The sequence below is a fragment of the Pterocles gutturalis genome, unplaced genomic scaffold (assembly GCF_000699245.1).
Source record: "Pterocles gutturalis isolate BGI_N339 unplaced genomic scaffold, ASM69924v1 scaffold15089, whole genome shotgun sequence".
Lineage (NCBI taxonomy): Eukaryota > Metazoa > Chordata > Aves > Pterocliformes > Pteroclidae > Pterocles > Pterocles gutturalis.
This window is the reverse complement of record NW_010135953.1, coordinates 1-26957: the sequence shown is the minus strand read 5'-3', so window position 1 is coordinate 26957 and position 26957 is coordinate 1. Positions and strand designations below refer to the sequence as shown.

Below are 26957 nucleotides of genomic sequence, written 5' to 3'. Positions count from 1 at the left end.
CCTGCTTTTTGTTTCCTGTCCTCAGAAGTCATAATGATTTTGTTCTGTTAAAAGTGTGTCCTAATTCTGCTGGGTGTGGGGGCTGTGGACTGTGTTGAGCACAAGAAAAATTTGTTTCTGCCAGGTTTGAGTTTCTGATGAAGCTGATGATGCTCACCTCGTTTAGATTTTGATGTGAAAATACTGAATCTTATTTTGGAGCTTGTTATACTGCTAGTTTGCTGTTTGCTATATTGCTTTTTCTGATGTACATAGCCTTCACTATAGGATTGCTTTACAGTTTATAGATTTTCTTTTCAGCTAGACAATTGAGAAACCCAAAAATACCCTGGCCAGAGCTTTTCTTTTGTTGCAGTATGAAGCTTCTGACCAAGTACTGTAACTATAAGATGGTAGTTTCTCCTTTCTTGTGAATGTGTTCTGTAATTGCATAAAATTAGCTTATAAAAAGAGGTTAGCATTTTTCATTTAATGAAAACCTTTTGATTCTTTTCTCAGAGAGAAGATGATGAAGAAATGCAAGCCTTAAAAGAAAAATTGAAGTACTGGCAAAGGCTACGCCATGATCTTGAAAGAGCACGTTTGTTGATTGAACTTATACGTAAGCGTGAAAAATTAAAAAGAGAACAGGTAAGTGGACTACCTTTTTAATTTGGTGAAACTTTTCTGAAGGAAGGATAGTTTAAGTATTCTCACACACAGTTTTTGCAATAGAAAGACTGCAGTGTTTGTCTTTTAATCCTCATGTAGGATCAAGGTTTGGGTTGGAAAGGACCTTAAAGATCATCAAGTTCCAACCCCCCTGCCATGGGCAGGGACACCCTCCACTAGACCAGGTTGCTCAAAGCCTCATCCAGCCTGGCCTTGAATACCTCCAGGGATGGGGCATCCACAGCTTCGCTGGGCAACCTGTTCCAGTGTCTCACCACCCTCACAGTGAAAAATTTCTTCCTAATATCTAATCTAAATCTACCCTCTTTCGGCTTATACCTATTGCCCCTTGTCCTATCACTACACTCCCTGATAAAGAGTGCGTCAGGTCCAGTATTGCATCCCCTCTGGTAGGGCTGGCTATTACCTGGCTTAAAAAGTTGTCCTTGATGCATTCCAGGAGTCTCCTGGATTGCCTGCAGCTCAACATGCTAATTTTCCAGCAGATGTCGGGGTAGTTGAAGTCCCCCAGCAGGACCCCCAGCAGGAGGAGAGCCTGTGAGCACAATCGCTCCAGTAGCTGGAGTAAGAAGGCTTTGTCAGTAGGCTCCCCTTGATCGAGTAGCCTGTAGTAGACACCAATCACAAGGTTCCCTTTGTTGCCTCAGTCTCTAATACTTACCCGTAAGCTTTCAACTTCCTCACGGCTATTCTTCAGAGATAGCTCTTCACACTCTATCCATTTCTTGGTGTAGAGGGTACCTCCTCAGCCTCTCCTTCCTTGCCTGTCCCTTCCGAACAGCCTCTAGCCATGGATAGCCTCACTCCTGTCGTGGGATTCGTCTCACCAGGTTTCAGTAGTGACAGCTAGGCTGTAGCTTTCTAGCAGCACAGTGGCTTCCAAATCCTCCTTTTTGTTGCCCATGCTGTGCGCATTGGTGGAGAGAAATTATTTAACAAGCCATTCTGTTAGACTTGCAAAGACAATTGCTTTCAGAAGTGCTATAGGAAATGTGATCTCTTCACGTTTTCCCAATACATGTACCTGTGTTGAGTAGAACTTCTATTCTTCTGTCACCAAAAAAAGAAAAAAAACTGCATCTAAGTCCTATGACTTTCTATAGCTAACGTTGCTGGGAGAAGAGATTTGAGGAAGTGATGATGCAGATATGTGAAAGCAAAATGTTTCCTCTTACGAGTCTTTAATTATCCTTATTATTAAAAACAACATTCAATTTTTACTTTTTGCAAGCTGTAAATATTCATTGCAAGCTACTATAGTTTGTAATTCCTGAGCACTTTCTGGAGTTCCACGCAGCATTTCTGGACATCCACTTGCTATACGCATGTATTATGTATTATTATTTATAGACATGTATTTTTTGTGTGTGTATACTTTGTTTACATGTTTGTGTTGTCTGTATGCACACACACTATTAATGTGTCATTAAGAATTTATTTTTGCCGTAACAATACTGTTTCAGTTTTGAGAAGTCTTTAAATGAACTGATAATAGAACCATAGAGGAGTTGTAATATTGTCAAAAATAAGCAAAATTCTAAAGGATGATCAAGTATTTAAAGATTATGTTGGTTCTGGTTTTTTAAAAAATATTTTCTTGTAATTTACATAGAACATCATCCTTAAAATTACTCTTTGTTTTGGTCTTCTGTAGCCTGTAAATGTTAATCAGATTCTCTTTTTACACTTTGAACATGGCACAACAACTGAAATTTAATTTTAAACATGTTGCCTTTAAATTCTTGTTTTGATTCTCATGTTGTTGGCAAAATATGAAGCTGTTCTTGTGTAACATCTTTTCAAATAAAAGAAATACAGTTTTAAAATGGAACAAAACTAATTTATAGATAAAATGTGAATTTGAGTTCTGAGAAGCTGGAGCTGAAGTTTAATCTACAATGAAGGGATGAGAATGATTTTTCTTATAAAGTCATCATCTGAAAATGTATGCCAGACAAATGTCAGCTGATATTGAAAATAGCATTGAACTCATTTACTTAAAGGATATTTATGTTGTGTTTTATACCTAAAGTACTTTACTATTGCTGCAAAACAACTTTAAAACAGTATCTTAAAGAAAAATGCTCAGTTGGATAATTATTACTTCTTTAGGTGAAGATTGAGCAGGTTGCTATGGAACTTCAGCTTACTCCATTCACTGTACTTCTGCGATCGGTTCTGGATCAGCTGCAGGAAAAGGATACTGCTCGTATATTTGCTCAGCCAGTGAACCTTAAAGAGGTATACTTTAATCTATATTTCCATATGTTTAGATATGACTTGGTGGCACTTGAGTACAACAAGTCATTGTATGCAGAGCTGGGAGCAGTGTTACCTTTTGATCTCTCTTCTGATAATTTTCGTTATAAGTTATGACTTGCTGTTACGAAAGTCTCTGTATGCTCCTTTACCAAAATAATTTCTGGGAAATACTTGCACGGAATGACATGGGTACATATTGAACTTCTGCGATAAAATTATTTGAGAAAGCAAACTGGAAGGGTTAAAAACTGAAATTGAATTGAATTGAAATGTGGATACCATGTTCTTACTTGCAGGTGAAATTACTTTTAATTCAGTGGGAAACCAGATAAACTTAGAATGGACATGTATGTGTGCATACATACACAGCACATTTATACATATGTGTAAATAAGATGTAGATGTGTATACATGTCTGTATAAATTGTATATGTATACAAGTGTGCATCTACTACATACACATGTATTTATTATAGAAATGTATGAATACATTTGTAAGTATGCTTATGCATAAATACATGTATAATATGTACATAAACCCACAGAATTCTAAAAACCTAATTTCAGCATCTGTTAGTAGAGCTCCAGCTTGTTTCCTAAGGTGCAGAATCTTGTAATACGTAAACTTCTGTTGGTGTGCAAATGTTTGCAATATCAAGATCTGCAATTCGAAGCCACATTTTGAAGTTCTTGACTTGAGGTGTTACAAAATATTTTAGAAACTGTGGATCAATTAATAGTGATGTTAGTTTGTGTGTAATAAGATAATTTTACCCATTCATATTTTAAATATTTATTCAAAGGTTCCAGACTATTTGGATCATATTAAACATCCTATGGATTTCTCTACCATGCGAAAACGGTTAGATGCTCAAGGCTATAAAAACCTCAGTGAGTTTGAAGAAGACTTCAATCTTATAATAGATAACTGTATGAAATACAATGCAAAAGATACAATATTCTATAGAGCTGCAGTGCGGTTAAGAGATCAAGGAGGTGTAGTTCTCAGGCAAGCTAGGCGAGATGCTGAAGGAATCGGTTATAATAATGAAACTGGAATGCATTTACCTGAACGGCCTAAACTTGAGTCACCTCAGCCTTTCTCTTGGGAGGATGGTAAGATGGTTTTGGATTTTTTTTAAAAGTTTTATTTTTCATTACACACAGTGTGTACATTTCATACAGATTTTAAAGATAGTTGCTGTTAAGTTTGACTAGATTTCCACACACCCCCATTAAAAATATTACTTGAAAGATTCAAGTGTTTCTATTCTACTAGATCGGTCATTAGAAAACAGTGTTACTGAGATTTCTCATTTTGACGATGCCAGAGCCTAATTTAACAAGATACATGAAAAAGGTTTTTTAATCTTTCATGTGATTGTATATGCTTGTAAGTCATGGACAATGATTATTGGTATGCATAAACCTAAGCACATTCTTAAATAACCTAATGAATAAAAAAATCAAGCATGTTTGTAGAACTAGGAGTTAGAATTACTTATTTTGATGGACGTATCCCTTTTCTGAGGTTTTGGCAATAAAAGAGAACTATTAACACATTTATTTTATAACCATAATATTGCCCTTCTCTTTAGCAAGAAGGTAATAAACTGTTAGGCTGGGAAGGATTAATTATGTCTTTCTTCTGACCTTTTAATTCTTTACTCTGCTACTTCCTTTTCTTGAGTAAAATGCTGATCAAGAAGAATAGAAATTATATAGTAGGAGTTTGTTTCAACATTTCTTCACTGGTGGCGGTGAAGTTACTAAGACTGTAATCTAAGTAGCTTTTTCATGACGCTTTTTAATTCTGGCAAGCAAATTTTTTTTTTCCTCCTGTTGGTATTACTATTTTGGGATATATTCTGGGAAACACTTAATACATTTTCAATTATATGTATTTTGACTTCAGTGGATCGGTTACTGAATCCTGCAAATAGAGCGCATATGTCCTTGGAAGAACAGCTGAGAGAGTTGCTAGAAAAACTTGATCTCACCTGTGCAATGAAATCCAGTGGGTCAAGGAGCAAAAGAGCAAAGCTGTTAAAGAAAGAAATCAGCATTATTCGCAACAAATTAAGTCAGCAACACAACCAAGCTCCTCAAATAGAATCAGGTATTGGAAGTTTTGAAGAAGAAAGTGCAGGATTAGAACAAGATGGAGAAGAAGAAGGTAAGATTTTAAACCATGTTTAAAACAGTACTGTTCTGAACCTGTTCAGTCAGGTATTTTAATTGTGTGAGTTAGAGTGTAATAAATGAATATTATATTCATTTTTTTTTAATGGACAGATAGGCACTTAATCACAACAAGTATTTTAAGAATGTGAGAGTGATTTTTTTAAGCAAAACCTCCCTCTGCTATTTTTCACAGTAGCAAGACTTTTTAAAAACTTACATGTTAAAAAATGAAAGTACAATCAATCTCATACAGAAAGGAATGAGAAATGCCTGAGTGGAAAACATCTTTGTACTTTCAGAAATACATTTAAATGCTAAAATATGTATTAGGGATCATGTGGGCCTAGGTCAGTGGTGCTGAGAACTCCGGCCATTGTACTGTCTTTTGTAGCTTTTTTAATTCTCTACTCCAGACTCTGAAGAGGGTGGGGGGTAGGTTTGGGTTTGTGTGTGTTTTGGGGTTTTTGGGTTTTGGGTTTTTTTGTTGTTTTTTTGTTTTTTTGTTTTTTTTTTACATAAAGCTAACCATGGGTAGGACTTAACAAACTTCATGTTGTAGAATCAAGTCAGCTGTATCTAACCAGCCCTTCCCCTTGTGCTTCTCTACCGCCTTAAAACATTGTTCTCAGAATTGCATCTACTCCTGGCTAATTCCCATTGATTTCAATGAGAGCAATATACTAGAAAGACCTAACTTTATATTTCAGTAATATCGTATTTGCTTTTTCAGCTATTAAATCAGTTATTGAGGTCTTTATTGCTCATTTTTAAATGATGCAAAGAAAATCTAGTCTCCCTAAAAAATATGTTCTATTTGCTTTGTTTCACAATTAGCTCTTCTCTAAAAAACTAACCTATTTTTCTTTAGGAGAGTTAGAGATGTGTTTTATTTTGAATAAGTGCATTGAATATGATCAGGAAAGAGCTAAAGGGAAAGTGGAAGAAGCATGGTAATAAACAGACTGTGTCTGGTGTAGCTTGATGCTATCAAAATTTTTGAAAGGTGAAGTCACTAAAATGACTGACCCTAACTGCCATTCAGACAGCAACTTGGTGTTTGTTTCTTAGTGCCACTAAGAGAATGCTTTTCAATCATATAACTTTCTTGAGATTTTAAAGACAGTAGTATAAAAAGTATGTGAATCAGCACGCTTTTTCTGAGGCTGCTAAATATTCTTGAAATTTTTTTTTTTTCTTTTTTAACTTGGGTTATTTTTTTAATCTTCAAGTGATGACGCTACTGAATGTAGTTTTTTAGGAATGTAGTTTCTGGCAGAAGATGAACATTAACTTTTTTTACTTGTAGCTTAACATTTTTATGAAGCAGGCTTTCATTGCAGCTGTTGTCCAAAAATAGTCCAAAAGTAAGCAGTAGCTGTTTTCTTATAGTTACAGTATGCTTTATTTAAAAAAAAAAAAAACAAAAAAAACCCAAAAAAAACGTAATGAAGAGCATAAGCGAGAGTTGATTGGCATTGTTGTAACAGTTCTGATCTAGTGAAGAGTAACACTCATTAGTTCAAATTTTGATTCTGAAATGGGAGGTACTTAGAGGAGTAAAGAAAACAAGTTACCAAAAAGAAGGGTGAGGAAGAAAGTAGGAGAATCCTGTACCCAGGACCTGACTTGAGAAGAGCTGTGAATTACCTCCTTGCAATTCTGTTTTCAGTTTCTGATCATGTGAAAAATAGGGTACCAGAATTACCTGGTGAAATTTAGGTTTTCGTGTCTAGATAGTTCTTAGGTGGTTTTTCTATGCTTAAATCTTTTTTGAATATTTTCTAATTAATTGTAAGAAAATCAGAATTTGTTCACAACTAACAGTTACCATGAACTTTCTAAACTACAAGCTTTTTTTAATTGGTGGTACTTTAAATGTACTTATCTGACTAAATTTCATTCTAAATGTCTTCCTGAAATATTTACCAATTCTAATACTTGTATGCCTTCAAAGGACGTGAGCATAGTCACACTTCATTTTAACAATATATTTTTAATATGAACTATGCTATTTGACTAAACCTTAAGCAATGGGGCAGAGATTTTTCTGAACTTGGAGGCCGTTGATTTCCAAGTAAGCATTGCTGAGCCAAAACAAAAACAATGTAGAGATAATAATTTAATTCACTACAGATACAGGGCTTAAACCCTTGGTTTTTTTACACCTCTTTTTTTCAGGTGGCATAGAAAAATTAACTCGATTTTAAAATTATATGTGATAGCATAAATATTATGTTGGTCTCATGCAGTTACTCTAGAATAAGCGTCTTCTTTCTTACTAATTTATATTTTTAAGGATTCTTTTGGAAGCTAGAAGGAAGATTTTAACATCTTTTTGAGTTGATAAGTACAGGTTAGGAAATCCTTCTACTTGTATTTGGGAATGCTTCAACAGTAGAATGCTTATTCTCTTTCCCATCATTTGGGATGAAAAACTGAAAATAGTTTTATATGCTCACAGTTAAATCTGTGTTGTCTTTTCCCAGCATGGAATTACTGGAATTGACTGGGATGTGATCACGTTTTTTTTAAAAAAAAAAATAATTAAAAAAAAAAAACCCAAAAGACACCAAAAAAAAAAAGTGGAAGGAATTAAAAACGGTAGAGGGTGGTTTTTCTGATTTCTCCTATCAAGGCTGCATTGTCAAGTGTGTGTTTGCCAGCTAGTGGCTAATAAAGCTGCATGACTTTGGGGGTGCAAGACTTCCCTCTTCCCCACCCCCCCTTTTTTTCCTTTGCCTTCTGGTAGATAAAACTACAACTGTAAAACAGCTTTGCAAATCTTGCCTTTCTGTAAATTTTACAAAACATTTTAGCTCACGGTAGTAGATCAGGTTGCAAATACACTTTTATTTTAAATGCTTATCTGATAAAATTTGTCTTAGGCACGTAAGGTGAATATTGATAAGGTGAAATAGATAAAAATGTATATTATCAAAGATTTTACTTGAATGGCAGTGTAATTGCAATTAACAGATAATCATCCACCACCCCAACTTTCTGTTTAAAAAAGTAGATTTCTTAGTTTTTAGTTAATGAAACTAACATAACTGCATGAGAAGTAAAAAGTATTGATCCAGGTGTAAATTGTTAACACAAACTATAAACACCTACTTTTCTATCCCCGTTACATTCCCAGTATAAAAGTAGGAACTACTAACTAGGACAGATTGTTGCAAGGTTTGTTTTTAAAATGTTATGTTTTGTTTTCCAAACAAAAATTTATTTGGTGGGCTGCACATTTATAGTGAGTTTTATAATAGACTTTATAACTGCAGGTTTTCAAAAATCACACTCTATTTATAATTTTTTCAGGAGATAAATCTCCCCCTAAACTTGAACCATCAGATGCATTACCTCTTCCTTCAAACTTGGAGACTAATTCAGAACCACCAACCCTCAAACCAGTAGAACTCAATCCAGAGCAGAGTAAGCTTTACAAAAGAGTAAAATTTGATAATGAATTATATAGCACTTCCATTCAGAAAGAAATAAATGGACATACTCCAGAACACTTACTTGACAGTAATCTCAATGAGTCGACTGTTTCTGCTGTAGCTGAGTCATCAACTGATGTAAACAGACGTACATCCATTCTCTTCTGCAAATCGAAAAGTATAAGCCCCCAAAAGTCTGCAAAGAACACTGAAACCCAGCCAACTTCTCCACAGCTAGGGACCAAAACCTTTTTGTCTGTAGTCCTTCCAAGGTTGGAGACACTTCTGCACCCAAGGAAAAGATCAAGGAGTGCATGTGGAGATTCTGAGGTTGATGATGAGTCCCCTGTAAAGCGCTTGGATACAGGTAAATGCTACAAAAATTATTTGAATGGATGCATCTTAAAAGTTAACACACCTGTTAATTTTTTTACTTCCGTGTAATCATTAATCTTCAGATTTTAGCACTTGAACAGTTTTTCCTCATAGCTGAGTAGTTACAGTTCAGAAAATTACTAATTCATTTTTGTGTTGGCCCTATACAGTTAGACATAGTGAACCAGGTTTTACTTTTTCAGAGTTTTCACTTTAGCAGTGGAATCTTCGGGTTTGCATATGTTGCTGGGGAATTTGTTTGTTTTATGCTGTTTTCTCTTTCCTTTTGTTGCAACCAATAGGAAAGGTGAATCAGCTGCTTTTTTGTAAGTTTCCTGTTAAATTACATGGAAACTTCATATATGGTGCCAAATAGGGAGGAACATGGGAAACGCATGTTCCATGTGTGACTTAATTTTGCTGTAGTGTTACTCGAAACGTATGTTCATGTTATGAACCTGATGACTCTGTATGAGATGCTTTGTGTACCCATGTATTTTATGGAAGTGTTAAAATCCCAAAGTACAATAACATTTCCTGTGTTTCTTCTTTTTAGTCTCTGCACTTTATGTAAAGTTGAATCTAGAGTGTAAGATTAAACTCTTAGTGAGCCTTCTTTAAAGAACATTAAAAAACAATCTTGATACTTTGGTGCAGTGCAGTTGAAGACAATTAATTACACCTTTTTTTAGTGAACCATAGTTCTGCTTATTGGAGAAGTTTGAATAAACCCTCTTTGTGAGGGAGAGAACAGCAGCATAAGGAAATTAGTTAAATAATTTATTTCCTTAATGTTATCCATGGCCATTGCTATGACTTTTGTATTACCTTTGAAATAAATACTCTGTTTCATTGTCATGTTGGTAACCCATATGCAGGTATGAAAACATCATGTGCTTTTTGTGTCTTTAAATGAAAGATATAGGAATTTAATTTGAACATCTATTGAGAAGATGTGCTCTGAAAGCTGCTTGTATTCTTTTGTGGGGTATTCTTGTGGTTTGAGGAGGACAGAGGAGGAGTGGTTGACTGTTGGGTTTTTTGGGGTTTGTTTTTTTTTTGGTGTTTTTTTGAGTTTTTTGGGGGGCATTTTTGTTTTGGACTATTCAATGAGGAGGAAAATTATTCTGATGTTGGAATCGTAGCATAATAAAATGCTAAGATTTGATTCATATTTTTGTTTGTTTCACCTCTTTGGAAAGCCCCAGTTTTAATTGCTTTTTCGTAACAGCTTGGAAGGAGCTTGTAGGTTTGATCTGGTACTTAAGAACAGGAAAAAGACATTAATTTTGAAGGTTCAAAACCTAGAAAGCAAATAAGAGTGACCCAATATTTGTTTTTATTTGTCTCTAGTTCCATGATCTCTTTTTAAAAAAAGTTCTTAAATGTTGTACATTGTTTCTTTGGGGAAAAAAAAATGTTTTCATTGTGTAGGAGAACTGACTTAATTCTTGACCAAAAAAAAGGGCATAACCTACTATCTTTCTGAATACATTTAAAATCAGTCATTTTGTTCCTTTTCTCTCTGTGGAGTTAGGTGTATGTGGGGCAGATATGCTTTTAATTATCTTAAAAACAAAAAAAAAAAACCCCACAACCAAACCATATGGATAATTTCTTCTAATTTTTGTACTCTTTGCATTTCAGAATTTCTAGGGGTTTTTTTTTTAGTGTGATATGTAGGCTATTACAAGGAATAAAATCCAAAAAGGTCAAAATGTTTTTTTAATTATTAAATACATTTATGTAGCCTCTTCCTGAAGCTATTGAAGATACCCACAGAATTAAATTTATGTAAAACTAATACTTACGGGGCATTTGTATTTAAACTTTTTGTTCAAGAAGAGAATGTGTATATGAATAGAAATGTTTTAGCCAAATAAAATTCACCTGAAGGTGTTCTAGTTATCCTTTAATAGTATGTGCGTTTTTAAGCATATATGGTTCCTATAGATTTATCAGCTTATTAGATCTTATTCCTGTGGTTCTTTTTCCATTTGCAAGCAGTCGTTTTTCTTTCACGTTGGAGATTTTATTCTTCATGTTAGTTTCAAACTTGTGTCTCCACACTAATTTAAGCAATTTGCAATTGGCAGCTATTTTGAGCTATGATTCATCAGGAAACCAGCACAAACCTCAGATGTTTTCCAAGATTTAAAACCAGTTGAACTGTTTTACTTTAGCATATGCAAGCTGGTGTCCATTCATGCAGATGTCTGTGTTCTGATAAAAATAAATGAGCTCATGTATACAGTAATATAACATTTTCTGTATGGATATTTTTCACAAAAGTTTAATTTCATGCTGCTGGTAAAAGATGTTTTTATTTGAAATAATTCGGCTGACATGAACCTTTCCCTCCAAAACCATACCATGATAGAAAAGGTGTGCTTCAGGCTTCTTACATGTGTTCTTGTGAGCTAGCAACTTCATGAGCAATTACTGTAGTTGAAAGTGAATTATTGTTGAAGTTTTCTTCAGTATGAATGTTAAATATCCTCAGTTCTGGTGGATGTAGGAAAAGTCACTAAAAAGGATTTTGCTTAGTATACAAAGCATTGAAATTTTTAAGTGGTCAAGAGGTGCACTGTCACATGTTTTTTTCTTTCCCACCTGTTCATCACCTGTTCATAATGTGGATTTTTTGACCTTACTTAAGGATGCCTTGTTTTATGCCTCACCTTAGTCAGTCTTGGTGTTCCCCCCCTTCTTATAAGAAGTTCAAAGGAAGACATTAAAGCTTACCTAGTTAAGTAAAATGACACCTACTTTTTCTGATGTTTCATTATTCTCATAGACTGCCTTTTATTATGCTCGCTTAAATCACATTTGGGGTTGGTGTGTTTGCCAGTTAGTTTCAAGAAAGACACGGAGGATCCATTGGCACTCTACTTTGTCAGTATGGTGTCCCATATGTTGTTAGTTTTCATAGACAAAATTACTAATAGCTTTTTTTCAGAAATAGGGAACTATTGCATACCATGACCTAACTTTCAAAGTTTACTGAAAGCAGTTCACTTTAATACTCTGATCTCCCTTTATATGCGAATTTTTGTTTAAAAAATACAAAGTAATAGTGTAATGTAACCTTAAATTTTAATTTTGTGGTGTTCTACTAGGGCCTTATCACTTGGTGTATATAGCACATCTTTCTCCATAGTTCCTTTGTGGAAACTGACAACTACATAGCAGAGAGATGTGTTTAAAAATTTCCTATATATACATACTTGATGTGTCTTGGTTTGGCTTCATATGACATCTAGCAATTTCAAAAAGAAGGTGGGTTGGTTTTATTTAGGAAATTTTGGTCACATCAGACATTGAGGTATGATTCTTGAAATTCAGGCATGTCAAGTCTTAACTGTGACAAGTTCAGTGATCTTTTCAGAATATCCATTGTGTACTTACCTTGCTGTTTTGTTACAGAGATTAATCCTTTTCATCAGGAAATCAGTTAGTGCAATTATTACATCTGAGAAAAATAAAGCTGATTAGTGGATATAAGGTAGATTTTACGGGTCATTTAAAAATTTGCCTCTTTCAGCTGTGTATAGGTAAGATAAAGTCTTGGAACAAATGACTCTTTTAAAAATACCTTTTGAGCATGTAAAACCCTAGGTTATGTTCAGATAAAATTTTCATGTTTTTCTTGGTTTTGTCAGTCACCTTGAAGTTTTAATAAATTCAGGATAGTGATTGAGAGTTACTGTGTTGGTACCCTTTATTTTAATTAGAAACTAAGTATTTAGAATATACTATCCTAAAGCAATCACTTTAATTTATAATAGAATTAGGATTGCAAATGGTGCAGTATGTTGGTTTTCTATCATTTTTTGGTTAGGTAGCAGTAACAGAAAATTTCAGTGAAACATATCATTTACATAGTGTTGTTCTTGCTTCCAGCTACACAGGTTTTCCCAAGGCACTGAAATGGATGTAAACAAATATTTGTAACATGGATCACCAAATTAGACAGGAAAAAAAAAAGCACAGATTTTGTTTTGAGGGCAGGGGAATTTGTAATTTCTTAATATATACTTTGCGTGCAGTTGTCAATATACAACAAATGTAATTAATTATAGCTTGTTAAATCTATTAGAAAATGTTGGGCTGGATCCAGTGGGAGGTGTCCCTGCCCATGGCAAGGGCATTGGAACTAGACGATCTTTAAGGTCCCTTCAAACCCAAACCGTTCTGTGGTTCTATGGCTTTGTTTCTGCCCAACCACTACAAAATGTTTGATGACACTTTAGAACTGTCTGCAAGTAACTTGTGTATGAATTCCACTTGGATTTGGTATAATGTAATGTTGTAGCAATAACCACTTTCACTTTATCCTTATCACATCAAATAAAATTGAGATTATATATGGGGTAAAATGGAACACAGGTTAGTTTTTGAGTTCTTCAGTACGTGATTTCTAATAAATCTTTGGCTCTCTGGAGCACAGGCCAATTTGATTAAAAGTCAAGCTTCATACATGCAACATTCAGTTACCTTTCTCTGAATGGAAGAAATGTAGGTAAAACATGCATATCTAAGAATAGAACTTATGTTCTCTAAGTAGATAACAAAGTAAAGTAGAGAGTGCTGAGTGAAAAACAAATTGGCATAGTTACTTTTCTAGTTAACATAGACAAGAATGATAGTATATACATATATTCATTAGTAAAATGCAGTAATTTGATTAAATCTACTGACAGATCCAGAGCACTTATTCTTTGAATTAAAACTAATCTTTTTGTTTTTATTTTTTACTTGGGTGCATAGTGATTGTTTCCTGTATAATCTGATGTGAAATTTAGTTGTTCAAGCACTTGGCGATGTCCAAAAACTTCAGCTGCCTGCTTTCAGGAAGTTTCAAAACATAAAACATTTTAAGGTGTAAACCTTGTATATGCAAAAAAACCCAAAGCCTTGGAGATTGTGAAAGCCTAAAAGGAATTTTTCCCATGCTTGTTAAATTTGTCTGTTTAGAGAAATGGGGGCAGCAGGAGCTCAAATGCTGAGTTGTCAGGATAAAACCAGGCTGCACAGCAACCCATAAGGACCAAAGAAGCCAGAAGTGTGTGAAGCTTGACTAGAATACTACCAAAAGTATTGAGGGGGATGCTAGTGCATTTGTGCTTGTTTTTGACAATGGTTTGTTTATTTGGGGTTTTTGGTGGTTGATGGGTTTTTGTTTTTTGTTTGTTTTGGGGCTTTTTTTGGTTGGTGGTTTTTTGTTTTTTTTTGGTGAGTTAACAGGCCACAGAGAAACTTTGACCATTTCCTAAGAAAATCAGATAAATTAAAGAGAGAAATTTGGGAAAAAATGAATGCTGCATTTCTTTATTTGTATTTGGCCTGCTCAAGCTTTAGACGTGAATTCTGGCAGCCCTACTAAAATTTTTCCCAGTTTAATTTCTGCAGAAATTTTGAAAAATAAGAGGTTTTTTGCAGTATGTGTAGAATAAAAAAAAGTGCATAAAGCAGAAAGATGGGAAGGATACTATTTTGTACCAGTCACCAATTGCAATGATATTTAGGAGAATAGAATCACAGAATGGTTTGGGTTGGAAAGGACCTTAAAGATCATCTAGTTCCAACCATGGGCAGGGACACCCTCCACTAGACCAGGTTGCTCAAAGCCTCATCCATCCTGACCTTGAACACCTCCAGGGATGGGGCATCCACAGCTTCTCTGGGCAACCTGTTCCAGTGTCTTACCACCCTCACAGGGAAAAATTTCTTCCTAATGTCTAGTCTAAGCTGGCCTCTTTCAGTTTATATCCATTACTCCTTGTCCTATCACTTCACTCCCAGATAGAGTGTTTCCCCATCTCTCCTGTAGGCCCCCTTCAGGTACTGGAAGGCTGCTATTAAGTCTCCTCGAAGCCTTCTCTTCTCCAGGCTGAACAACCCCAACTCTCAGCCTGTCCTCATAGGGGAGGTGCTCCAGCCCTCTGACCATAGCTCTTTTCTGGAACCAGAATGTTCCTTTTGGTTTTATTTAATCTAAAGAACCATAGTATTCCTCACCCATAAAAATCTTTTGCTTATTTCTTGAATTATATTATTAGAATAGAGGATATTTTGAGCAACATAGTCAAGAATTGTGGGGCTTGATGAACAACTAGATAAAAGGGGGGTTTATCCATTCTCAACGCTTGTGCATGTATAAGTTATAATATGCATTAATATTTTAGATTTTTTCTTGGGTCTATTAATTTATTGGAAAGTACTATCTTTTGGGTTATTTTTAAGATATTAGTTATTAGCACCCATCTTACAATTTCTGTGTTTTCTAAGATCAGTATGACTGAATCTTGTGTAATAATAAAAAAAACCTATTTGTAGATGCCCTTCTGTTTTTCTTGATGCTGCAGGGATTATGGAGCCTTTCACTGTATTCTGGCATTTCATTATTTTGCAATGCTTAGCTTGTTTCTTGGCCCAGAAGCTCTTTGACTTTGTAAAAAATAAAATGTCATAGTCCCCTATGTGCTTCATCTGTGGCATTTAACACTAGTCTTTCTGTGCAGTACAGATGGTAAACAGAACTGTGGGATTTGTTGAAGGTATTTTTAAAAAATAGTGAATTTGGAGGTCCACACTGTGCTTATAAGTTAAGAACACACTTGCCATGATGTTGGGACTTAGTATAGATGACCTACCTTCAAATTCACAGGCTTAGATATCATGAAGTCCCTTTTATGAGGTACGTAAGGTACCAGAGCCGATGAAATCGCCATTACATTTGACCCATTTGGAACATCAGAAATCACAGAGTAGTTTGGCTTGAAAGGTCATCTAGTCCGACCGCCATATACTCTCCTAGAGGTGTGATTTAAGAGATAGATGATCATAAAAATGAACCTAGTGACTCCCAACACTAACTTCAGGCACTGAACCTGGAAGTCAGAAGGTGACTTAGGGGCTCATTCTGCTGTGAGTGGAGGGAGAGGGAAACAGTTCCCACAGTATGACTGACTGCAAGAATGTCTCTCAGAAAAGGTTTGTGTGTGAGTTTGTTTCTGTTTTCTTTTTTTTCCCCCTTTTCACTTTTTTCCTCATAGATGAGAATAGATTTTGTAGTTAGATGCATAGCGGGAGGTCCTCCATAAAGAGTAGTTACAGTAGTATGTACTCTTTTAGTGTCATACATGCAGTCCAATGTTTTGGGGCATTTTTAATTTGATAGCTCTCCTTGTCTGGGTACCACAATGGGAAACAAATAGTTTCTTCAGAGTGCATGGAGGAAGTGTACACATAAGGAAGTATTTCACATGTATTACTCAAGAATAGATAAAATACTTGAAACAAAGTTGCTTTTATTTTCTTGGTACCAAAACAGTGTTCATTTTTCATGCTCTCACTTGGATTTTGTCAGGCCATGCTGTCCTAATGTGGTAGCAACTCCCCCCACTTTGAGTTTCCTTTCTTCCCTCCTCCCCTTTTTTTTTTCCTCTTCCTTTGCTTTTCCCTTTTCCTGTCCCTCCAAAGCTCTAATATTACAGCTGTCACTCAGAGATTACTTTCTAACAACGTGTCATTGGAAAAGAGTGAAGACAAAAGCAGATGTTGCGAACTAGCCTTTGGCTGTTAGGAGTGGCTAAGTACTCCCAAGTTCTATAAAATTTTTTTTTTGTTGAAGATAAAGGATTTTAGGGCCGAGGGGGTAAAAAAATGCTATATATTCATCTGATTAGATACAAAGATGTGAATATACAAGTCAGCCTTATTTTAACTCTTTGTGTTCAGTGCTGCCTAAAAGTAGCAAAACCATGTTGGTGTTTGATAGCCCTTGATTATCTTCACTTAACAGCACTTTAAGCACTGTGGGGTTGACTGTAGTGAAACACCTTGTTTAGTCTTTGCAGCTGCTTTGGTTGACACCAGGAAGACAGTCTCAGGATTGCAAGCACTGTTAATTTTTGCTATGCTGGAATAAATTTTTAGTGTGATGTTATGGTCTCTGAAAGGACTCAGATCATGCACTTCCTCAACTACAGTGTAAGCTGTCATAAAGGAGGCTGATCCAAGCCTTGAATCAACTGAAGTTTTCATCTTCCTGTGTGAAAAACCTCTCAAGGTACAAAAGGCCTGGAAAATTAGGTTCAAAAATGCAGCTGTAATATAATGAAGTTAACGGGCTAATTCAAGGACTTGCAGTTCACAGTGTTACCCTGTATGTCATCTCTGGTAAACGTATCTACCTTCATCTTTCTTTCAGATGACAACTTAAATTTCGGTTTCTGTTCCCTGTCCTAGTATGAAACACAAATTAATAACTCTTCTAAATATCTGTAAAAGACAAAGAAATGGTAAATTATTTGTTTTCTTTTTAGTAGAGAGGATTGCTGGACATGCTTACGTAAGAGGGCTCTGAAGTTCACCTGTCCATCTGTTTCCTTTTCTTTGGGCACCACACCCAGCAATTGTGTTCTCACAATTACAGGGAAACATTTACTTTCAAAGAAAGAATAAATGTGTTGGTAAAAGCTCCATATAAAATCCTTTAGATAATAATTTAAGAAAAAGAAGTAATTTTCATTTAGGAAATAGGATAGTCTGCCTTTGTAGGTCCTGCTGGGCTGCTTTGAAGAGACTGCTAGGCATTAGGTTTTTGCTGCAATATATTGATAAATAATTATTGTGCTTTTTTCATGGTATAAGCTGAGAATGAAAATAATCTTTATTGGCTTAGGTTTTTACTAACTCTTTAAGTTTCCTTCTTTATACTGGGATTTGGTAGGTGAGAAAATAGTCTTCAAATGGAAAATGTATAAGAAAGTGTTTTTTTTAAAGGATCTTTACTGTTTGTGTTACTGCATAATTCAGAAAAAATGTTTGGAAAGATAAGTAAAGGGTCCTAAATATTTCTGACTTTATCTAGAATCATTATATTTCTTGGATCCTGAATGACATATCATTGATCTACGTGTGATTCAGGCACTTAAATCTTGTCTTTTACAATAATCTGTGTGTGTTTTACGTGTCAAATAATATAAATGAGAGCTGACTAAATTCAATTTGTAAAGTTAGTTTTAAGTTCAAGTTTTTGTGCTTGCACTTTTTTAATGGCATTTTCTACTATACTGCTACTGTCATTAGACATTTCTGTACCACTGGAACAGGTGGTACTCTGTAGAAGAAGTTTTAAAAAAATTTTTTTTTGAGAAACATTTCTGCTTGTATGCTGTTTTTTTCCTTTCAGATTTTTTCTGGAATGTTTTCAGACTCCTCCACTAGCATTGCCTCCTACTTGTATATTTTAAAATATCTTGAGCAATCATCCTGCAATACAGTGATCCCATTGTTGTAGTGCAAAGAGCAACAGACAGTCCTTATCTTGCGGTAGCTGTAGTTATTAAATGTTGGTTAGTTTTCCTTTCTGTTGTGTAATTCACATTGAGCTGTTTTAGGAGACTCTCATCTGATTAGCCAGAGACACTTCTTATTCCCAGATTTTGAAGAAAATGAGTAGTTACATGATGAATTCTTAAGCATTTTTCTGAAACATATCACACTTCAACTATTTGGTGAGCCACCAAACTCTATTCATTATGTGTTACTTGAACCAAGAAAGATGAAATTTTTCTGTTTAGGATCTTGAAAGCTGCTGCTGTTTAGTGTGTAGGTGCCACCTCATGGGCTCACACGGATCTTTCTTGTGATCTTTGTCCATGACCAAATTTTAAGCAAGTTTTAGAAGCTTTATTTCGTATGGGATTCTTCACACCAAACTTTATCATCTTTGTGAATAACTGGCTCTCATTTTGTCTGCATACTGAAGACTGTTTTAAGAACTGTAAACTTTGATGTGGTCAGATATTCATCTGTGTGTTCTGAAAAGAAGGATTGTGTCTAATATTCTTACTCCCTTCTAGAACTTAATGTTGGAAGTAGACGTTTATAGGGTTGCTCTAAGGTTCACTTATTAAAAACTTTTTGGATGCCTTCCTGTTGCTGCAATATGCCCATTTTCAAAGTTTGCGCGTTTAAGAATACAATAACTTCTGATTATTTATTACCTTAAAGTATTCCTTTATCCTGTCTGTGCATACTTGTATATATAAATCCTCTTAAATTAGGGTCATCCCCCCTCTTACTCTCACTGGAGGGATTTTTAGATACGTTTCAAAACCATGCTCTTGATGCATATCATGCATTTGGAGGTTGTATTCTGTGCTTTCAATGATTTACATATATTTTCCTTTTCAATAAAGGAATCTTGAAATCAAGCAACTGAATCAAAGTGAAACACTTAACCTAGTTTTACCCCTTTTGAAACTTCAGCTGAGTATTAGTGTTAGAATATGCGGAACACTTGGATCATTCTCACTGTCTGTGGACGCTGCTGTGAGGATGGCTTATTTATTTGAAAGCTCTGTTTCCTTTCAGAGAGTCTTAATGTCTTTTTCACTGTCTTCCAGGTTCTCATATTAACTAATATCATGCTGGGTATTTATCTCTTTGGATCCTAATTATTTTCTGTTATCCTCAACATGGAATGGAATTCAATTAAATGATCATTTTGGAACGCAGAAAGACAATTACATTTGAAGTAATTATTTTGGATCATGTTGGAGACACCAGCCATCCTTAAAACAAAAAAAAAAAAAATGAACACTGTTGGAGGAAGTCTTTGACATATATGAAACTATGCTCTTCATTCAATATATTGTCCCATTTCCGTAAGTTATAAAGTTGTAAATGTTGTAGTATATGTGACACAAATTGGTCGCAGATTTTTACCAGTCCCAGCGTTCTTATTACCAGAACGTGTTCTGAGGGAGCAGATTAATTGAATGTTCCATCTCTATCCTCTTGTCTTCCCCAAAAACCAGCCTAATCTTCCTTGGAGAAGTAAAGCGTACAAAAAATGTTTTACCTATTTTTGTACATTTATGTAGTTTTAATAAAACACACATTTTCTTTAATATATGTATTTTAATGAAGACAGATGTCACTGGTGCTGGGTAAGTGCACAAGTCAGGACTGGATTAGTCCTTGCTTGGTAAAATGAACCTGAGTAGTGTTATGTAAGTGCTGGTGTGCTGTGTGCAGTTGTTTTTTGGATGCTCCCACTTTTTAGTGGTTGAAATTATTTAATGGTTTCCATTATTTCTTAGCTCTTCAGCTGTGGTTTTAATACAGCACTTCATCTTACATTTGGATATGCTTGGTTTTGCATAAAGCTATGCATAATATAGTTTTAATTGCTTTTAAATAATTTTATACAAGTTCTGCTGCTTTATTTTTGTTTCAGCAGATGCCATTACAGTCCAAAATTAACAATTCTGTATTCTGTGACAGCACTTTGTACATCCCTGGAGCATACTGCTCCTCAGACTATTCTGAGTTTCATTCCTCTGTTATTTTTTTCCAAACTTCTGCTGTCTTTCCAGAGTTACCTTTTCCTGTTCCATTAATTTTGTATGGGCAACAAGATTCTAACTTGCTTTGATACAGGTAGTCAGTTAAACTTTTTTAATTTAACAACAAACTGCTCCTGTTGAGAAAAAGTTGAAATTTTCCCTGATAAATAGCATTTTCAGGGCAGTGAGAAACCTGTGAAAAAAGTATCAAGCTTATAATCTTTGGCTTACTTTTTTGTTGTTGTTGTTGTTCTTAGTTTACAGTTGTTTGTTAGCATTTGTTTATTTTTAAAATGGTTACCTGTGTTATATGCCATGGTGGACATAGCAGCAAACTTTCTATGTAAGTTGAAATCTAGGGCTGAAGACTGGAAATGGTGGTAACCCTACTGGATAGTAGACTTCACTGTTCGTGAATTCCTTTTTTTTTTTTTTAATTGAAAAAAGTTGAGTTCTGCCTCTGCTTTTGAAGAAACATAAGAACAGGGCGGAAGACAAAAAGGAATTATCCACTAATGAAAGGTTTTAGTTTGATGTTTGGGATTGGCGGGGGGGAGTTGTTCTCGGTCCAGGATGTTGGTGAAGGGGTCTGTGTAACAAGTTCAGTACCTGACCTAATAAAGTTTCTTTCTGTGCCTGTAGAGAAAGCTCAGTTGATCTAACAAAATAATGAGCTTTTGGAAAATGTGAATAGCTCGTCTAGGTTTGTTGCAGGCTTACCCAGGCTACTAATCAGCAAAAGCAGGATGAGTTACTTCTCCCATTGATTTTCGTTATTTGACCATCTTAGTAATATCGTTTGAGCCAATAAAATGCAAATTCTTTAAAGCACATGTGGATCTTCTTTAATCTCACTTGTTCTAGTAGCTACAGGAGATTAAGTGTTTCTTGATTCATGGAAGAAAGATCTTTTTAATGATCTAAAAAAAGCCAAAGTCCCAGTTATAGCATGTAGATGTAGTATATGTGTGTATTTTTTGCACATCAGTAATACCATACAGCACTTAAATTTTGTTGCCTGGATTTTTCTGTCAAGTAAGAAGGTCACTTCGGAACTGCTGCATCTGTGACTAGATCTGAGTGTGTTTTGTTTAAAATAAGTGTTGAGGTCTTCCTTTCTCAAAATAATGCATATTCCTTATAATTTCTGAAAAGTGGAGTCGTGGACTGTGTAAGCTCATGTCATTCAGGGGTTGATAATCAGGAAGATTGATCCTGCTGATAGCCTGCACGTTCTTTGTTTTTCATACTTCCACGAGCAAGAGATAGATGTGTCTGAGAAGCTCTAAATTCTTTTGCACTTTAATATTCGTTGTTTGTCAGAAAAAGGGTGTTAGTGACTGTTAGCAACCATTCTACAGGTTGAAAAAGCTTTGCTTACTGTAATCTTAAAAACCTACCTGTATAAGACTGGACTACTACTGCAGAGAGGTGTCTCCATGGCTATAGTTGCATGATTCTGTTGCTTCCCTTGTTTCTCAACATCAACAATCAGTCAATCACACACAGTTGTTTTGCCCAGAGCATGGCTGAAAAGTAGTTTATTATATGACCACTTATTTCTTGGTACTGATGTGGTGATGATGAGAAGAAACCATTGCAAGGGACTGAGAGAGCCAAAATGTCCATTTCAGCAGCAGCACAATCATAAACTGATCGAAGCAATCAAAATGTGAAGCTACTCGCTAATTTTTTTTTGTCCTGGATGTACATATACATACAGAATTTATGGTCATAGAAATACGTAGCCAAGTCATATTTGACATACATATGGTTAAACGTTTTATACATGCTCTTACAAGAATAAACAGATAATTCCTTTCTCTTTCTTAGTCCATTGGGAACCTGAGCTGTGCTCTGGTTCTGGTAGCAGTATTTACTTGATCTGTCTTGAAATTTAAAATTTAATCTGTGATATATATTGTTTCTCCTGATAGCTGATTTGCGTTAGCTAAATGCCTGAGTGATAACTTGTGTATCTCTGGCTTGTGGCAGGATGAAAACAAAACAGTTTCTACACCTCACTTGAAAAATAGCTCTTACAGGATGAAGAATAAAAAAATAGCTATTTGCAGAAACCTGAGAGATCTTTTTATCTTTGCAGAATTGTTTTTCAGCTTTTCATTTCAGATGCTGTGTGAAGTGTACCACAATAGTTCTTAGGGAAATTTAAGCTTTCTCATGAAGCATACTGTGTTTTGACAGGTATTTCAGCATAGTTCTAAGGCTGAACTCCTACTTAATCTCCAGCTATTTGTACTGACTTGCTGAGAATGAGAACAAGATTAATCAACAGCATGTAATGTGGTGCTTGAACACTCAAGATGATGCTACCTTTTTTTTTTTCTTGTGTAGGAAATCAAAGGCAAATACAGGAGTTACAAAACAGACACTGAAATGAATGTCAGCTAAATTATTATGAAAGAGAATGCTTATCTATAAATCTTTCAGACAATTGCATAAGTTCTCCTTTTTCTCTTAAAACTCTAAAGTTCTGTTGATAATTCAAATGGAAGGTCTCTTGAGGGTGGAGGAGGAAATCCCTTAAATCGGTTTATGGAAGTGCCTTGAAATATGACTGGATCATACAAAGTAACTTGCTAAGCTCAAGTTCCTTAGTTGTCAGCCTTCTTTGCAGAGGTCTTTGTAGCAGACAGACTGGGAGAATTAGAACTTAATAAAGTGAGTTGTGCCATAATTGTCTTGTATAATGCTCTGTGGAGAAGCATGTGAAGTTTACATAAGCTTATTGGACTATGTGTGAATGAACAAAGATTCATGCTGACCTTTAAGACACTGATAATGGGATGGCTGGGATGGGTGGCTCTTTCTTACATCCTGATAAGCATGCTTATCATATGCCTTAAGTAAAAGCTGTAATTTATTGTAAGGAAGTAAATGTGTTCAGAATTTAATTCCTGTTAAAATTTTGTTCTCTTTGCAGTCTGCAGCTTGCAGTGACTGATTGCAGGCTAGTACCATTGTCTTTAGCCAGTTCTTTTCTCTTGATACTCTGGAGTCTGTGTTGGATTCTTTTTTAGTCCTAATTCCTCTCCTACCCACCCCGCCCCACCTTCCCTCACCCTCCAAAAAAGTCTTCAGAATGCTGTCTTAAACCTCTTTTATTTGTCTCTTTAGTCAAATATGGAAATAGCTTAATAAGAACCATACTGTTAATGAATTAGCAAACCCAGAGCAGGATTGGTGGCAGCCCATCAAATCAGTGACTTGTGGTAGAAAAGCCTTCTGTTACATTTCATTACAAGTAGGAAATTAAAATATAATATCCTTGGACATATATAAACTTGTGCCAGGGGAAGGAGAGTCAAAAATAGCAATGTGCATGTTATTGATCCCAGAGAACAGGCATCATGATGTCAGTCTGAATTTACTGAAATGGAAAGACTTTCAGGGAGAACTAGATAGCATCAGGAGTGAATCCCTACCACTCTTTACTTCCAGTGTTTGAAAAGGATTTTCATTATTTTTTGACTTACAGTTGTAACACTGTATTCAAATGAGTCATGTTTTGACTTGGTAAATCTACCTGGTTTGTAATTTATTTTTTCTTGGGTTTTTTTTTTTTCCTACCCAGCTTCCACAGCCTGACTGTCTCAATAGTTGGAAATATTACATGCAGAGACTGATTTGATATTCCATTTGGCATTTCCTATATTATAATTTTCACCTTTTTCGTGTTGCCTAAATTTCTGTCCTTTCCTTAAAGTCTTGACTACAGGAACCTCCTATTTATAATACTGTGCTTTGAAGTGAAATATTTTGTTAATGTTCATGTTCTTTCTTCTTCATCACATCAAAATACTTGAAGTACAGAACAATAATGATATGATGTGTGAATATAAAAAGCTGTTAATTAAAATGGTATAGTTTCCAGTTTGATGCAGTGTATTTTTTTGTTATGCTGTAGGTCTGTCAAATGGTTTTGGAGATGAAAGTAAAGAGAGAGCATTAGATGATACTCCAGGAAGAAAAGTTGAACCTCGTCGCCGCTGTGCATCAGAATCTAGTATTTCATCTAGTAACAGTCTTTTGTGTAACTCAAGGTAAAATTGTAAATCTGACATATAAATTTTAAATTGACTATGTCAGTTTTCTGTACTGCTTGTGACCTGCATTGGAGGATTGCATAAATTTTAGGAAAAAAAGAGTGCATCTCAGTTTTCTCACTTGTGTGTCAAATCTGAGACACTTTTCAGGGTTGCTAGTATTCTTTTGTTGAATTTAGGTTATTGCAGATCCAGGCAGTTACACTTTAAACTTAACTCTGCTTCTCTTGCTCTGTATAGATACATATACATGCTTGTGTATATAGTGTCTTGTTTTAATTAACTTCCTAGTCCTGAACACTAAAAATAGGTGTGTTTATTTTAGTGAGGGGAGGAGAGAAGCAATTTCCAAAGCAGTGTCTTGTACACAGGGAAGGTAGATTCAGTACCTGTGAAACTGTAGTTTATCAGTCTGTGATTTGGATTACTGGCTAGTTACTGCAGTGATGAGGTACCCATATACCAACTATTGACCTTCTCTTTGTGAAGTCTGTTGTTAAAGATAGGACTGTCAGAATGGTCACCTCTGCCACCAATTAAAAATATTTCCCCATCACCAATGGTGCACATCTTTCAAAACTATACTAATCTTTGGGTAAAAGGTGGTTGTCTCCAGTCCTGGGCTATGAGCATGGGGTATACACAAGGATAGGGTAAATATTTTTTTCTTTCTTTTTTTTTTCTTTTTTTTTCTTTTTTTTTCTTTTTTTTTCTTTTTTTTTTCTTTTTTTTTCTTTTTTTTTTTCTTTTTTTTTTCTTTTTTTAAAGAGTGGCAGGGTTTTTTTTTTTTTTTAGATTTTTTTTTTTCATGTGTTCAAGATAGGTATTAAATTGTTTAAGGTAATACTGTTAATGCGCTCATGTCAAACAGGCCTTCAGAAACAAAGATAATTTAATTTTGCATCTCTTGGAAATATGATACATTGAGGATTTGATCTAGAATAATTGCTGTTCATATTCTTTGAACTCTTAAAGAAAACTCAGGTCTGCAGAGAAGAAAATTCCTATTTTTTGTATAGACATTCCACAACTGAAAGACTTGAATTTGTAGTGAAAAGTGAAAGAGAAAATAATTGTGTTTCCTATGTAGTGGAACTGTTGGAGCAGAGGGAGCACATTTCTCTTTGGCCAGTATCTACTGCAACACTGGAGACAAAGCAGCATCTCTCATTTGTACATGTATACCCTGTACAGCAGCTGAGGTGCAGTTACATACTGTTTGTCTCTGATAACCAGGCAATTCTGTGCATGAAGATAATCTGGGGTTTTAGCTTTTATATAGTTGTTTCAGTTTATCATATAAAATTTCTTGAGAGCTTGCTGCTCTGATTTTACTGTGTACTGATAAATTTTAAATTCTTTTTTCAAAGTCTTGATTTATAGTGAACAATGTTAATTATCAAGTAATGGTTTTAATACTTTCGTAGTTTCAGCCTACCAAAGTGTGGTAAAGGTAAACCAGCACTTATACGAAGACACACACTGGAAGACCGAAGTGAATTGATATCATGCATTGAAAATGGAAACTATGCCAAAGCAGCAAGAATTGCAGCTGGTAACTATAAACAATTATGTTCTTAATAATATTGTATAACTGTAATTTTGGGCATTTATTTGACAGATTCTAACACTCTTATTTTCGCTGCTAAAATAGGTCGTAAGTGTTCTGAAAGTGGTGTTGACAGCATTGCAGAACCTACTGTTTTCTGCTTTTGACTCTGAAGACTTTGAAGAGAAAAAAATTGTACCTGGTTTCGGTGTTTTGATAAAAAAAGTGATATTTAAAGTGATCAAGCTACTCTAGTAATACAAGCAAATCTTGGACTGAAGTACTATTTATGGTTCTGTCAATATTTTGGCAGGCTTTTTGGTTCAGGGTTTACTCCTCAAATACTGTTCTGCATAAATGCGTTGACAAAAGGTGAAGACGTGGTCTACTTTGATTCAGGAAAAAATTGAAATTTGAAAGAAGTGGGAATTTCTAGGAATGTAGAGGATAATAACTTACCAAATTTTAGGGAAATAACTATGTTTTGGTGATACATTTTCCACCTGTTTCAGTATTTTAATTTCATTACAAGATTTAAGTAGGTCATCTCTTCCATAAGTAGAACTGTATTTGTATAATGCAGTGCTCCCATGCTGAAGCTAGGCATCAGCCTTGCAGTGCCTAGCAGGCCTGTCTGTAGTTTCTGGCCTTACAATTCTTCACCCTCCCACCCTGGTGTTCCTTGTCCGGAGCTCTTCCATGTCTTTCTAGTGCTTTTCACTGACTCTTTGTTTGCCTTGGTCTGTTCTTTCCTCCCCATATGATCAGTTTTGTTTTTCTTTCTTGCAGCTGATCTGTTCTCAGCTGCTCCTTCATTACTCTTGGGTTCAGTATCTTTATCATCTGTATGGTAACCTCTTGTACAGGACTTAACTTTTTCTGTTTACTTTTCTTAATCTTAGCAAGTCTTGGGCAGTCTTATATTTAATACAGTTGGAATTCCTGTCTTTGTTTTTCAGAACTCTCCTTGATCTCTTTTAATTCTGTCTCTATTCTCGGATACATTCTACAGTTGCCTGAAAGGAGGAGCAAATGACATTTAATAGCA

The 26957-nt window shown here is 35.2% G+C and overlaps 1 protein-coding gene across 1 annotated transcript in view; it reads left to right on the top strand.

Annotated features, from left to right (window-relative positions):
- Window positions 1-25915, top strand: part of LOC104468101 (bromodomain-containing protein 1-like) — a gene marked incomplete at its 3' end in the record, with an annotated part of 44235 nt that extends 18320 nt beyond the window's left edge. Inside the window, 7 exon segments of the mRNA XM_010082117.1 lie at window positions 499-630; window positions 2785-2913; window positions 3738-4050; window positions 4850-5110; window positions 8434-8922; window positions 24222-24357; window positions 25788-25915. Coding sequence (XP_010080419.1) covers window positions 499-630; window positions 2785-2913; window positions 3738-4050; window positions 4850-5110; window positions 8434-8922; window positions 24222-24357; window positions 25788-25915 — 1588 coding nt within the window.
- Between the last annotated feature and the right edge of the window lie 1042 nt (window positions 25916-26957).